The 13,530-nt window shown below is 41.2% G+C and overlaps 1 protein-coding gene across 7 annotated transcripts in view; it reads left to right on the top strand.

Moving 5' to 3' along the window:
* Nucleotides 1-13,530, top strand: part of FHOD3 (formin homology 2 domain containing 3) — a 749,832-nt gene that overhangs the window by 671,129 nt on the left and 65,173 nt on the right. For all 7 annotated transcript variants that reach the window (XM_069075779.1, XM_069075767.1, XM_069075758.1 and 4 more), the window contains one exon: nucleotides 10,857-11,015. In XM_069075779.1, coding sequence (XP_068931880.1) covers nucleotides 10,857-11,015 — 159 coding nt within the window. The remainder of the gene's footprint in view (nucleotides 1-10,856; nucleotides 11,016-13,530) is intronic.

Genomic DNA, 13,530 nt, shown 5'->3' with positions numbered 1-13,530 from the left:
TCTGCATTCTTGGACTCATTAGGACATGGCTTTTAGTAGGACAGATCAGGAGAAGAGTTATCTGTACTTAATGCATCTTAAAAAGTTGCTGGGGATTTTTTTTTTTAAGTTGCTGGGTTAAAGTTATATTTCCAATAAAGACGAGCTCATCAGCATAGAGCAAATTCATGCTTTCGATGGGGGCTTGGCTACTTGTACTCTGAGATCCTTTCTAAAACTATGACTCAATGCCTCTAATCTAAGATCATATTCCATATCTCAGCTCTAGAACAGAAATTTAAAATCAAGGTAATACAGAGAACAATTTACTGAAATTCCACGATATTTCCATTCCAAGATATTCCACAACTAGAAATAAAAACCCAGCTCATTACTTTTTGGTGTAGTCAAGATGAGTAGGTGCTAATTAAGGACATGGGAAAGAAAGATGAAATTAAAATGAAATGAAGTTTATTTTAAAGCTAACATGCATTAAAATGGGGGGGGGGAAGTTATCCTAAAGTCTTGACTCCATTTTTTTGGCTTGTGTTACTTGATACAGATGTGACCAGTTTTACTTCTGTTTCTAATCCCTAACTGTGATTTCCATAAAGCACAGCTATAAACAGCCACTTCCTAATTCTGGCTCACAAGAAGTTTTTTATTAAACACAATAGAGTGTACCAAAATAAAATGGAATAGACTTCCCATGGCAACATATAACACAGGGGAGTCATTTGTGATTTAGGACAGAAAACTTACACCAAGAAAGAGTCATCGGGATGTGACTATAATCATCAGAGCAATCTCCCCGTCCCCACCTGCTCCCTGCCCCAGGGAAGAAGGAGGCCGATTTGCCAGATTAAAGATTATAATAACGACAATAGAAATGATAAGAAAACAAAAATGTCCCTTATGATTTTCTGTCTAAATGGGTTGTGGTACATGGATCTACATATTGCTTCTTGTCTTGTCAGTTTAGACAGTGGGGTTGGGGTGGGGGTGTGGGGATTCGAAGGGTGGGGGTTGAGGACGGGGGGGGGGGGGGGGGGGGGAGAGACAGAGACTGAGACCAAGTGAGAGAGAAAGAGAGAGAGAGGAAAAAAGAGAGAACAAGAATGTAAGCTTACTTTAAAACAAGCTAGTGTGTTAGGGCGACTAGGTGGCACAGTGAATGGAGCACCGGCCCTGAAGTCAGGAGGACCTGAGTTCAGATCCAACCTCAGACACTTAACACAAAAACTAACTGTGTGACCTTGGGCAAGTCACTTAACCCGAATTGCCCTACCTTCCCCCTCCCTCCCCAAAAAAGCTAGTGTGATGGAAAGAATCTAGGACTGAGGTGGTAAGGAATCAGGCGACTTGGGTAATGTGCTCTGGGATCTTGAGTATGTCACTTCACTTCTAACTCTCAGTTTCCCCATTTGTCAAATGAGAGGCTTCAAGTAGAAAAATCTCTAAGGCCTCTTCCCCTCTAACATTCTATGGAACTTTTTTCTCTCTGCAAAGAGATATAAACAATATACTGGGTTTCATTTCGCATCTCTAGGGCTGGTCTAAACTCTAGTTTAGAATTCTGAATTTGGTTGATGCCGCTTAGCTGTTTCATGTCCCAGAGGAGACAGATCTCAAGTGGAAGCAGCCCAGGTCTATATGAGAAGAAATCATTTGTTACTGGGTCTGGGCTGAGGGCTGTCTGCTACTGATGAGATTACAGTTAGAGCCTAGGATTCAGTTACATTTCAAATAGAAATCACCTGATAAGTAATTTAACATGAACTTTGGGTGGCAGAAACCCTTAAATATTGAGAATAAATGGATGTACAGAGGAATTCTATCCAAGCAGTGTTTTATAAATTTTCTCTTATCTCTTAAAGAATAAAAACAGCAAACTATGCTCACCATTACTTGGGAAACTAGCATTTGTGTTAATTATGAAGAAAAGTTTAGGTTTCAAACATTATTTTATATACTATTTCTATATTTAAAGTTTTGGATAAAACTTATCTTTACATTCTGTTATTCCTCTATATTATTATGCTGTATAGAGGCAGTGTGGCATATAAGTGAATAGGGGACAGGAGGCCTGGGCTCAAGTTATACCTGACATATAACTGACTATGTGACCCAGGGCAGGTGATTTTATCTCTCTCTCCTTCCTGTAGACAACTCTCTAAAAGAGCAAAGAAGGTACTGACCTGAATAGGTAGAAGGAGTTTCCTTATGATGAACTCCCATGCCAGGGGAAATCACAGATCAGTCACTCTCCTGATCCTCTTATGTTATATAGAATTAATTATGAGAGACAGAAGTGGACAGTGTCAGCTTCATAGTCAGGATGCCTAAAATTCCCATTCTTCCTTTGATACATCTCAGCCCCTCCATCCCAAACAAGTCACTTAACCTTCAGGTTTGAGGGACTTCAATACTCAGTGGACTTGCTCACAGCTCTATACCTGTTAAGTCGCAGAACTGGGATTCGAACCCGGATTTTCTGGCTCAAACTTCAGAGTTATTAACTCTGTGTTTTCTTGTGTGAGATTTAAATGGGTGAGATCTAAGACTTGTGGAATTAGAAAACAGACGGGGGCGGCTAGGTGGCGCAGTGAATAGAACATTGGCCCTGGAGTCAGGAGGACCCGAGTTAAAATCCGTACTCAGACACTTAACACACCAAAAAAAACTAGCCATGTGACCTTGGGTAAGTCATTTAACCCCAATTTCCCTCCAAAAAGCAAAAAAGAAAGAAAAGGACCTAAGATAGATCAGTTAGTCAACGAGCATTTATTAAGTGCTAGGAATAGAAAGAGAGGCAAAAAATAGCCCCAGTTCTGAAGGAGCTCAAAGTCTAGTGGGGGAGACTTGTAAATTACTATGTAAAAATGTAGTGGCAGGGGGCAGCTAGGTGGTGCAGTGAATAGAGCTCTGGCCTTGGAGTCAGGAGGACCTGAGTTCAAATCCAGCCTCAGACACTTACTAGCCATGTGACTTTGGGCAAGTCACTTAACCCCAACTGCCCTCCAAAAAAAAATAATGTAGTGGCAGCTGGGGGGTATAGTAAGATAAAGTGCTGGGCCTGGAGTCAGGAACACTCATCTTTGTAAGTTCAAATCTAGCCTCAGACACTTACTAGCCATTGCCTCAGTTTCCTCATCTGTAAAATGAGCTGGAGAAGGAAATGGCGAACCACTCCAGTATCTTTGCCAAGAAAACCACAAATGGGATGATGAAGAGTTGGACATGACTGAAAAATGACTGAACAATAACAAAATGTGCAAATGAGCTATGGACAGGATAAATTGAAAGTGACCAACAAAATAAATAGATTTAAGGGAGATTGGGAAAGCCTTCCTATAAAAGTGAGATTTTAGTAAGACTTGAAGGAAGTCAGAGTGTTAGGTAAGAGTTATCATAGGTATGAAAAAGAATAACAAGTAAATATTTTAAAAGCTTAAGAGGGCACAAACTTAGTCCTATGAGCTTTTTATTTCCTTTAACCCTAACTGTGGTTTATAAATATAGAATAAAATAGTTGATGATAGCACTGTTGTTTAAATAAAACATTTATATGAGTGGGGGTAGGGTAGATGGGAGGAAGTGGACTGGACCCCGCCTCCCCAGGGAGCTAGGCATCCATACTTTGGCTTAGAACACATACTTTGGCTTCTTGCTAAAGAACATGCTCAACCAACAGGTCCTAGTTAGTCCTCAGGGAGACATCATCAAGCCTCTTCCAAGGTGCCCTCTGGGTTCAGGTACCAATTCTTTGGCACAGCCCCTAGTCAATCACAGGGGCACATGAGGATCAACCAAGAGCTGCTGGTCTCGCATGTTCTTTAGTAAGGGGCCAGAGCATGTTTACCTGCTCAAGAAGCCAAAGTACCCATGCCGAACTACATGGGAAGTGCTCTAGTCCAGTCCTCCACATATGGGTATGAGTGTTACAGATCTGCTTCCCTGATCTGTCCACACCTGAAGTAAGCCTCCCCACAATGCCTGTGCTACTTCTACCAGCCACCATCATTCACCTAGGAATAGCTACCTGAACTTCAGACATGGGAGGAATCTTAAAAACGGGACCTGTGCTACAACCTCCATCTCTTCAATGATTGGAATGGAGTAGTAAGGAGTGCAGCGAATGGAGCATGGGCCCTGGAGTCAGGAGGACCTGAGTTTGGGTCCAGCCTCAGACACTTGACACTTGCTGGCCGTGTGACCCTGGGCAAGTCACTTGGCCCCAGTTGCCCTGCCTTCTCCCCTCTAAAAAGCAAAAAAAGAAATAAAGTGGTAGAAGAAACTGAAGTGCCCAAAATGGAGAATAGGGCACAGAAGTATAAGAAACTGAGAGAGATTAAAAAGAGAAGAGTGAAAGGAAATGAAAGGAATACTGCTTTTGGGAGGAGTGGTTGCTTTCTTCCTTTCTGCCTCCCCCAGTCACTCCCACCTTGTTTCCTGTTATCATAATGATAATCCCTTGTCTCAGAATTTCACCCCTTGGGCAGAGGAGAGACTTTCCAGAACCCTGGTATAAGAAGTAAAATGAAAATTAAATGTGCTGGTAGCTCACATTTATCTTGCTTGTTAAGGTTTGCAGAGTGCTTTCCTCATCACTGTCCAGTGAAGGTTAAGTACTATCCCTATTTTACAAGGGAGGGAATTGAGTCTCAGATAATGAGACTTGCCTAGATTACTACAGTAAACTCCAAAACTGGGCTTCAATTCAGTATTCTTTTCACTATATCACTGAAAGTATCTGACATTTCAATTTTTCATGCAGAAGGTGATGCTTGAGCTAAATCTTGAAAGACACCAGGGACTCCACAACCCATGATGTTTGCCATGGGTACTACAGAATATTATGTGGGGAGTCCTGATTATCCTTCATGACAGCAAACTCAAAAGCTTTGATATTTAGCCCCAAGCACGTCCAATCCCTGTGATTTGGTCACATCTAGTTTGTTGGAATCCTCTGCTTTTGCCATTGTTTAATCTAGTACCTCCAGCCTACAAACAACAAAGATGACTTTCTCATCTTTAACATTTCTCTCATTCAAGACTGCAAAGAATTCTCTTTGCTGTTTGTGTTTGAAGCCTATGGTGCTGTGCAATGCAAACTCAATCTCTCTAGTCTTAGGAACTTTTTATACTCTTAAAAATTGTTGAATATCCCAAAGAATTGTTAATGTAGGCTATACCTATCGATATTTAGCATATTAGAAATTAAAGGGGCAGCTAGGTGGCACAGTGAATAGAACACCAGCCCTGGAGTCAGGAGGAGTTCAAATGCGGCTTCAGACACTTAACACAAAACTAGCCATGTGACCTTGGATAAGTCACTTAACCCCAATTGCCCTCCAATAAGCAAAAAGAAAGAAAGAAATTAAAATATTTTTGACCTTGCAGAAGCTCTGAAGGGGTCTCAGCGATTCCTCAGACCACACTTTGAGAACCTCTGATGTAATCGATAGGGACCTGGATTTGGAGTTAGGAGAACCTAGGTCTAGACCCTGTTTCAGACAATGGTGAGCTGTATAACCCTGGGCAAGTTCTTTGACCTCTCTGTGTCTCAGTTCTCTTATCTGTAAAATAAACAGACTAGACTTGATGGCTTCTAAAGCCACTTCCAGCTCTGGATCCAGTCATCCTCCAACCCCACAAGAATGAGGTGAGAACTCCCTGATGCTCTTTGGAATCACCATTCAAATGGGAACCACTATTATTCTCATCTAAAGATCCCTTTATTATGGGCTTTGGAGTTCCTTGCAAGGTGCCAACTCTTTAAATTCATTTTAAATTTATCTATTTTCTAATGTGTATCTGACCTGATGCATGCTAGGGAATTCTCTCTTCTCACTTTTTATTTAAAAAAAAACCTTTTAAAAATTACCAGTTAACTATTCAATGTTTTGATTTGTTATTTTTGAGCTTTTGGTAACTCTTAATTCTTAGCACATGTTTCCTTCTCCCTCTCTGCCACCCCCAGGCTCCCAATAAGATCTTTTTTTTAAACGTTCTCCAAGCTTTATGAGTTTTATTTACTATTTTTACTATTCTTTTCCTACTAGAAAAGTGTCCTCATCTATCAGATGAGGAAAGTAGACCAGATGCATTCTAAGGGCCTTTCTAGCTTTAAATGTTATGACCCCAATGTCCAAATCAGTCAATGTTCCATTCTCTACAATTGAGTAGTTCTATAATGTACTGGAGTTTGTGAATTGAACTACATTATAATCCCTATTTAGTGGCAGTTCACCCACAGATATTTCCTGTTCAATTCCACTCACCAAATATTTATGCAACAGTTACTGTGTGCAGAGCATGCGTTAGGTGCTTGACATGATCAAAGTTTAGATATGACAATCTCCATCCTCATGGAACTTTCAGTCTAGTAGAAGATCAAAGAACAAAAATATACAGATATCTGTAGTTCACATTATTAAATAAGTGCATCAGCGGGCAGCTAGGTGGCACAGTGAATAGAGCACCAGTCCTGGAATCCAGAGGACCTGAGTTCAAATGCATCCTCAGACCCTTAACACTGACTAGCAGTGTGACCTTGGGCAAGTCACTAAACCCCAATTGCCCTGCCTTCCCCCCTCCAAAAAGAAAAAAAATTAGTGCCTCAGAGAGTTTTAAAACAAAATACTATGTAAGGTCAGAAAGGGAAGATCTAAGTCCAATATGTTTCTTTCCTTGTTGTCCCTAAAACTCTCTGTTCTTGGAAGTGATGATTAATCAGTCTAATCCAAACCCATATGTCTTCATTTCATCCCAGTGAGGTACTCCACTACTCAGTGGAAACAACTGAAGTCTCCCAATTTCACTACATATTCTAATTTTGTAGCTTCTCTAATCTTAATACTTCTAGCCCTAATTCATTATTCGTTTGTGGGCTGTATAAAATATTCCTATCACTATATGTGAGAAGTCTGTCACTCAATAGGATTGAATTTGTAAATTATGCCCTCTAAAGGATTAGTTCTCCCTGGATGCTCAGGCTGTAAGTCAAAAAACTGCTACCAAGGAACTGGGAATAAGAAAGTTACTTACTTTGCTGACTAAAACTTTGGCTTCTTTTTGCCTTCAAAAAAAATAATAAAAAAAATCCTTTAATTAACAGCAAACATTAATATAGCTCTTTATGGTTTGCAAAGTTCTTTACAAATATTATTTTATCTTCACAACAACCTTGGGAGAGATGTGCCCATTTTACAGATGAGAAAACTGAGTCAGACAAGGGTAAAGTGACTTGCCCAGCATCACAAACCTGTGAAGTATCTGAAGTTGGATTTGAACTCAGGTCTTCTAGATACCACGTGGTCCCTGTACTGCCTGGCTGCCTAAAGTAATCTGTAGCTTCCTGAAGACTCCTTGTTTCTGCCTACTAAAACAAATAAACAAAAATTTAAAGGGAGATGCTGTGATATAGCACAAAGTGGGTTCCACTTGTGGCTCTGCTCCCTGGTAGCTACATGACTCTGAGCAAGCCACAGACACCCTGAGCCTCTTTCCTCATCTGTAAGATGAGAATGATCTTATCTGTACTACCCCCCTTCCTCTGCTTATTGTGAAGGAAACACTGTTGATTCTAAAGTGCAGTATCAGTTGGAGGAGTTTTTGTCTGTTTTGGACCAGACCTGTGGTTTCACTGGTGAAGAAAGGACCAAATCACCCCAGAACCTGCTGACAGAGAATTCCTTGACTTGCCCAAGGTTGTTATCTCTCTGACGTAGAACTTTGCTCCACATCTCGCTGACTCAGAGTTCAGCTCGCTAACCATTCCACCATGCTGGCTGTCAGGGTCAAGATAAACAATGTCTCTGCAAGCTAGAACAATGGATAGAATTATAAGATGACAAAATCATTAGGGATAAATGTAAAGACTTATACTTGGGATCAAAAAGTCAACTTCATTGAAGTTACACAAGAGTTCTGTGGGGGAAAAAAAGTTTGGTATTTCCATGGATTGTACCCTTAGTAAAAGTCAGCATTGTGCATAGAAGGCAAAAATCAGGCTGCATTAAGAGAGGCATAGGATCCAGGACTTTGGAAGGGAAGGTCTTACTGCTCCGATCACATCTGGAATGTGTGTGTTCAGCTCTAAGCAGCAGCTTTTTAAGAGCACATTGATCAGTTGAGGAGCATCCAGATAATTGTGACCAGGACAAGAAAAGACCTTAAGATATGCAATACAAGAATAATTTGGAGGAGCTGGGGATGTTTATTTAGTCTGGTGAAGAGAAGCTTGGACATGATTACTGTCTTCAAGTATTTGAAGGGCTATCATATGGAGGGATTAGATTTGTTCTTTGCCCCAGAGAACAGAACTGGCAACAAGGCTTGGAAGTTGCAGAGGGGCAGATTTAGAAAAAATCTCTTGACAATTACAGTTATTCAGACATGGAAATGGCTTTCCTTTGGAGAAAATGGGTCCCTCGAGAAGCCGTTAGGCAGGGCCTGGAGTGAATATGCCGCCATATAAAAGCCCTGTCTGCTCGTAGTTCCAGAGAACAGAGCAGCTAATTGCCATATCAACATCTCATTTTCCTCTCTTGCACCACCTCTCCCATTTATGTTTTCCTTCCATGTATCTTAACTGGTCCCAGCTCACCAGCTAGGTGATTGCCAAAGTTTTTGTTTGTTTGGTTTTGGTTTTGGTTTTTATTTTCTTGCTCATAATTCTATAATCCTGTGAAATGGAAAGTCAGATCTGGTCTTGAAGTGCCAGGATGATATGGGGTTGGGGCAGATGATGAAGGTCATTGAATGTCAAGTAGAAGACTTGATGCCATGAACAATCAGGAATTTTTTTTTTCTTTTCTTTTCTTTTGCTTTTTGGAACGGTCAGGGCAAGGCAATTGGGGTTAAATGACTTGCCCAAGGTCACACTGCTGGTACGTATTAAGTGCCTGAGGCAAGATTTGAACCCAGGTCCTCCTAACTTCAGGGCCAGTGCTCTATTTACTGCAACACCTAGCTGCCCCAGGAATTTCTTTTAATTTAAAAAAAAAATTTCCAAAAAAAAGGCAAGTTTGTCCCAGGTGAGTGGCATGTACAACCACATTTCTTTTGGAATTCAGTTGTTTCAAAACATTGGCACCCAGATTTCACAGGGAAGCTCCTCTACCCTTCCCTGAAAACCCAGTTGCCCTGGCAATTCCCAAGGGCTGCAATACTTTTCAGATTTTCCTTCCTGAAAAAAAGTAATTTGACCTGTTCCTCCATGAATACATTTCGAAGAATCCAAAATCAGCCTTCTTCCTTTAAATGTGCAAGTGTCCCAATTGAGTAGGAATGGAAAATGACATTTAAGGCAACCAAGAACTTTCACAGTAGGGGCACCAAGGAAGCTTCCTCTTTTTTCCTTCTTCCATTTGCTAACCTATGGCCTCATAATTGGCATTATGACGCTGTCATGGAAATTTTATTGTAGTGTCCTTGCAAGTTAGACCTTCCTGAGCACTTGGTTCTATATGCATCAATTTTTTTGTTTTGGGGGGATTGCTTTTTTGGAGGGCAATTGGGGTTAAGTGACTTGCCCAAAGTCACATGGCTAGTAAGTATGTCAAGTGTCTGAGGCCGAATTTGAACTCTGGGCCTCCTGACTCCAGGGCCAGTTCTCTATTCACTGCCCCACCTAGCCAGCCGATCTGTGTCAGTTTTGACTACCCCTCTCTAGAATAAACAGGGTGGGGAGGAGACCTTCAAATACCAGAAGAACTGAGGGATGAAGGAAATTCAATTTCTCATGAGGAAGCCATTCCAAAGAGAGTTCTTCCAGTACCAAACCACCTAGACTTCAGTCTTTGGGGACAGCCCTTTACCCTTAAGGAAAGATTTAGAGTATGGTCAGATTTTGTTTCCCCTGACCGCTAACCTTCTCCCTTACCATCATCAGCCTTTAGCCTAGTAGGTGGCTAAGGGATTGTCCTAGACAGGACATAAATCCAGCCCTTAGGGGACTTACACAAATAGACAAGAAGAAGTATTAACCAAGCTTTTCAGAGTCTTTTTCCAGAGTGACCCCTCACAAAATCAAGATGAGCTAGGAGTATCAGCTTGTTTACTCTGACCCCTTACTTCTGCTCTCTCTTATGTTCACCTTCCCTTCCTTCCCCTTCTTTTCTATCTCTGACTCTTCCCTGCCCTGTGCCCCTCTTCCCTCTCCTTATCATTCAAGACTAATGCAGCTACTCAGGAATACCCACAATTTCTTAGAAATACTAGCTTTCATCCTGAAAGTCTGCATTCTTAAACCATGTGCTCAAAATCTCAAAGCACATATTGCCATATACTTTTTAAATGTGAATCCTCTCAGGGAAGCTAGGTGGTGCAGTGGATAGATTAGTGGAATCTGGAAGACCTGAATTCAAATCCAGCCTCAGAAACTTACTAGTTATATGACTCCCAGGCAGTTGCCTCTAAAACAAACAAACAAAAATGTGAATCCCCTGAAAATCTAGAGCCAAATAAGGCAAATGCTAGCACTTTTCTCAATACCTGTCATGGCAACCCTTGAAGGTTTTAATTTTGTTTCTAGTACTTCTTTGGAAATACAGAATTTGCCCTTTTCTTACCAACTATCACAATTATTCCCTTTCCCCCATTAAAGGAAAATCAATTTGATTTTGTAATGTGTCTGACTTGCAAAGTTCCATTGCCTGACCCATGCTTGGCCTGCTCCCCACACTGACTCCTTGATCTCTTCAAACTGGTCAGTCGCCAGGCTTTCCCTCTCCTGGCTTTGAGCCCTTTGTTTTCCTCCCTAAATGAGTAGTCAGTTGAAAGGCTTAGCTTTTAACAGTTCCTTGATGAAAGGAACACAGCACCAAAGATTATGAATTAATCTTGAATTTTTCCTTTATTTTCTCACTAAGAAAACTGCTGCAGATGGAAAACGACAAGAAATCATTGTTTTGGATTCCAAGCGCAGTAATGCTATTAACATTGGTCTGACTGTGTTACCCCCTCCAAGGACAATCAAGATTGCCATTTTGAATTTCGATGAGTATGCCTTAAACAAAGAAGGCATTGAGGTAAGAGAAAATATGGCACTTCACCCTGGCTGTACAACGGTATATTTTTTATGGGAGAGGCATGATGGATTGGGTCAGCCTCAGATGCAAGAAAGATGTGTGTGTGTGTGTGTGTTCAAATCCCACTTCTGACATATACTTTCTGAGTGCCTCTAGTCAACTCATTTGATCTCTTAGAGCACCGGACCTCTCTCTAACACCTTAAGTAGACAGATATGCATTGGTAGAAGGAGTCTCTTTACTGGGAGCTCCCTACCATTGAAATCACAGGACTGGACTAAAAAATGAATAAATTCATTTATTACATATGGGAAATATAGCAGAAGTACCTTTTTGGTTGCTCCTAACATTGTCATGGGAACAGAAGGAATACTGAGCTTGGAGTCACAGATGCTGAATTTGAATCTCATCTCAGCTGTTCATTCCCTGGGTGCATTACACCCAGAGTCGGAAAGGGCTGAGTTTGACTTCTGCCTCAGACACTTACTAGCTGGGTGACCCTGGGCAAGTCCCAAAGCCTTAGTTTCTTCTTCTGTAAAATAAGGTTGTTAATAGCACCTGTCTTTCGAGATTGTTGTTAGGATTCACTGAGGCAATATCTTCAAAGCTCTTCATAAACCTTTAATTGCTACATAAATGTTAACTTTTTTTAAGGGGCCGCTAGGTGGCACAGTGGATAGAGAACTGGGTCTGGAGTTCAAATGTGACTTCGGACACTTACTAGCAGTGTGACCCAGAGCAAGTCACTTAACCTCGTTTGTTTCAGTTTCCTCATCTGTAAAATTATTTGGGGAAGGAAATGATAAACCAGTCCAGTATTTTTGCCAAGAAAACCCCAGATGGGGTCACAAAGAGTCAGATACAACTGAAACGACTGAACAACTGAAATTATTTTTAAACCATCAGGGACTCAGTTTTCTAATCACTAAATGAGAGGGGTAGATTCAGTGGCCTCTGAGGTCTTTTCTGTTATGCCACACTCCTTTCCTACCTTACATGTGAGTTGGCACTTTTGTTAAGCAGGCACTGGGATGTGAAGCTGTAGATTTGAACTTCAAAAGAATACAAGCTATCAGAATCTTTAATAATTATTGAACCTGGGGGCGGCTAGGTGGTGCAGGGAATAGAGCACTGGCCCTGGAGTCAGAAGGACCTGAGTTCAAATCCGACCTCAGACACTTAACACTAAAAAACTAGCTGTGTGACCTTGGTCAAGTCATGTAACTCCAATTGCCCTGCCTTCCCCCTCCAAAAAGAAAAAAAAATTATTATTATTATTGAACCTGGTGACTTCTGTGGTTGTTCACCATCTTTCCCTTAAATAGGAATCAGTTTGAACCAATGGTTCCAATAATGAAACAAAGATAAGAATAGAATATGGCCACACAGCCCATGGATTTGTAAAGGAGCATGGACCTGGAGTAGAAAGGGCTCAGAACCATTGAGCTCAGGAAACTGAGGCTGAAAGGTAACAGCCTATACATGCAGACATTGATAGGGTGGGGCAGGGCTCCAGTTCAGATCTCCTTAACTACAAGCTCGGTACTCTGTCTGCTGTGTCATCTAACTGTAACAGGATATAAGCTTCTTGAGGGCATGGGCTGTTTTGTTTTTGTCTTTTCATTCCCTTTAATTAGCACAGTATCCACTCCATTTCTTGTTGTTTTTCAGTCCTTCAGTCGTGTCCAACTCTTTGTTAGCCCATGGACCATAGCACGCTAAATGCTATCCATGCGGTTTTCTTGGCATAGAGTAGTGTACCATTTCTTTCTCCAGTGGTTTAAGCCAAGCAAAGGTTAAGTGACTTGCTAGTAATTGTCTGAGGTCACATTTGAACTCAAGTCTCCCTGACTCCAGGCCTGGTACTCTATCCACTGAGCCACCTAGCTGCTTCTTGATATATAGCAGATACCTAATGAGTTCTGAATGGTTGATTCCTTGACCTGGGCATTCTATCACCCACATCCATGCCTTTGTACAGGTTTTCTCCCATACCTGGAACTCCTTTACCTGCTTCCTAGAATCTCTTGCCCAGTTCATGAATCTCTTCCCACAGAAAAGTCTTTCCTTATCTCCCTAGTTGTTAGGGCTGTCTCCTTCCTTAAATAATCTGTATATGCTTATTTGTTTATATGCCCTTTTAAGCCCAACTCATGAACCACCTTTTACAATAAGACTTTCCTGACCCCATAGTCATTCATTAGTGTCCTCTTCTTCCTTAAACATCAGTATATATAGCAATCTGTTTACATGCTGAATGTAAGCTCCTTGAGGACAGGAATGATTTTTGTCTTCTCTTTGTTTTCCCAGCACCTAATACAGCACCTTGAACAGAGTAGGCACTTGAACGCTTATTGGTCTGGATTAGTTTTAGGATGTAAAAACTTTTGGTTATACAAGTTTTGTGTATCCTTAACAATTTATAGAGGATCAATGGCAGTTCATGGACAAATGACTGAGAAACCATGGGAAGGAAGGAAGGAAGGAAGGAAGGAAGGAAGGAAGGAAGGAAGGA

Source organism: Petaurus breviceps, unplaced genomic scaffold, assembly GCF_028583685.1.
Source record: "Petaurus breviceps papuanus isolate PSGF00001 unplaced genomic scaffold, PetGlider_PUasm1.0 151, whole genome shotgun sequence".
In the NCBI taxonomy this organism is placed as follows: Eukaryota; Metazoa; Chordata; class Mammalia; order Diprotodontia; family Petauridae; genus Petaurus; species Petaurus breviceps.
Note: the sequence above shows the minus strand (reverse complement) of the source record. Positions and strands in the feature narration are given on the sequence as shown.